At 57.8% G+C, this 1,743-nt stretch overlaps 1 protein-coding gene across 1 annotated transcript; it reads right to left on the bottom strand.

The window, feature by feature from the left end:
- Positions 1-257: 257 nt before the first annotated feature.
- Positions 258-1,423, bottom strand: LOC138353806 (mucin-22-like). The gene is made up of 3 exons (XM_069307219.1): positions 1,305-1,423; positions 979-1,222; positions 258-893 (listed from the first exon to the last, which is right to left on the bottom strand). Exons 1-3 carry the CDS (start codon positions 1,421-1,423, stop codon positions 258-260), a joined length of 999 nt encoding a protein of 332 aa, XP_069163320.1.
- Positions 1,424-1,743: the final 320 nt, after the last annotated feature.

Below are 1,743 nucleotides of genomic sequence, written 5' to 3'. Positions count from 1 at the left end.
TTTTAAAAACAGAGGTTCTCACCTCTGGGGGCGTGACCTCTGGGGTGTGACCTCTGTTGGGTGTGACCTCTGTTCGGTGTAACCTCTGTTGGATATGACCTCTGTTGCTGTGGTCTCTGGGGGAGTGACCTCTGGTCCTACGGTCTCTGGGAGTGTGACTTCTGGTCCTACGGTCTCTGGGGGTGTGACCTATGGTCCTACGGTCTCTGGGGGAGTGACCTTTGGTCCTACGGTCTCTGGGGGAGTGACCTCTGGTCCTACGGTCTCTGGGCCGTGACATTTGGTCCTACGGTCTCTGGGGTGTGACCTATGGTCCTACGGTCTCTGGGGGGCGTGACCTCTGGTCCTGTGGTCTCTGGGGGAGTGACCTCTGGTCCTGTGGTCTCTGGGGGAGTGACCTCTGGTCCTGTGGTCTCTGGGGGAGTGACCTCTAATTCCATGGTCTCTGGGAGAGTGACCTCTAATTCCATGGTCTCTGGGGGAGTGACCTCTAGCCCAACGGTCTCTGGGGGTGTGACCTCTGGCCCTACGGTCTCTGGGGGTGTGACCTCTGGTCCTACGGTCTCTGGGGGTGTGACCTCTGGTCCTACGGTCTCTGGGGGCGTGACCTCTGGTCCTACGGTCTCTGGGGGCGTGACCTCTGGTCCTGTGGTCTCTGGGGGAGTGACCTCTGGTCCTGTGGTCTCTGGGGGAGTGACCTCTGGTCCTGTGGTCTCTGGGGGAGTGACCTCTGGTTCCATGGTCTCTGGGGGAGTGACCTCTGGTCCTGTGGTCTCTGGGGGCGTGACCTCTGATCCTGTGGTCTCTGGGGTGTGACCTCTGGTCCTGTGGTCTCTGGGGGTGTGACCTCTGGTCCTACGGTCACAGGGGTGTGACTTCTGGTCCTGTGGTCTCTGGGGGAGTGACCTCTGGTCCTACGGTCTCTGGTGGTGTGACCTATGGTCCTACGATCTCTGGGGGTGTTACCTATGGTCCTACGGTCTCTGGGGGCGTGACCTCTGGTCCTACGGTCTCTGGGGGTGTGACCTCTGGTCCTACGGTCTCTGGGGGTGTGATCTCTGGTCCTACGGTTTCTGGGGGTGTGACCTCTGGTGCAACGGTCTCTGGGGGTGTGACCTCTGGTCCTACGGTCTCTGGGGGCGTGACCTCTGGTCCTACGGTCTCTGGGGGCGTGACCTCTGGTCCTGCGGTCTCTGGGGTGTGACCTCTGGTCCTACGGTCTCTGGGATGTGACCTCTGGTCCTACGGTCTCTGGGGTGTGACCTCTGGTCCTACGGTCTCTGGGGTGTGACCTCTGGTCCTACGGTCTCTGGGGTGTGACCTCTGGTCCTACGGTCTCTGGGGTGTGACCTCTGGTCCTACGGTCTCTGGGGGCGTGACCTCTGGTCCTACGGTCTCTGGGGAGACCGTAGAAACTAATCATTGTGTTCTTGGTTACCTTCGGGTGGCAGCAGCTGCCTCCTCCACGAAGGTAAGTTGCTGGACCTTACCTATCACTGATGAAGGTAAGTGCTGGTGGCATATCTTATTGTGAACACCTGTGTTAAGGTAACAACACCTGTGTTAAGGTAAACACCTGTGTTAAGGTAACAACACCTGTGTTAAGGTAACAACACCTGTGTTAAGGTAACCACCTGTGTTAAGGTAACCACCTGTGTTAAGGTAACAACACCTGTGTTAAGGTAACCACCTGTGTTAAGGTAACAACACCTGTGTTAAGGTAAACACCTGTGTTAAGGTAAC

Source organism: Procambarus clarkii, chromosome 59 (genome assembly GCF_040958095.1).
Source record: "Procambarus clarkii isolate CNS0578487 chromosome 59, FALCON_Pclarkii_2.0, whole genome shotgun sequence".
Lineage (NCBI taxonomy): Eukaryota > Metazoa > Arthropoda > Malacostraca > Decapoda > Cambaridae > Procambarus > Procambarus clarkii.
This window is presented reverse-complemented; position numbering and strand designations above follow the sequence as displayed.

Bases quoted from the DNA above. Each gene is read 5' to 3' on its own strand.
- LOC138353806 (XM_069307219.1), bottom strand. From the start codon at position 1,423: ATGATTAGTTTCTACGGTCTCCCCAGAGACCGTAGGACCAGAGGTCAC. The intron at 1,223-1,304 runs GTAGGACCAGAG...GTCACATCCCAG, and splicing joins GAGGTCACACCCCAGAGACC to AGACCGTAGGACCAGAGGTC. The intron at 894-978 runs GTAGGACCATAG...TCACTCCCCCAG, and splicing joins AGGTCACGCCCCCAGAGACC to AGACCACAGGACCAGAAGTC.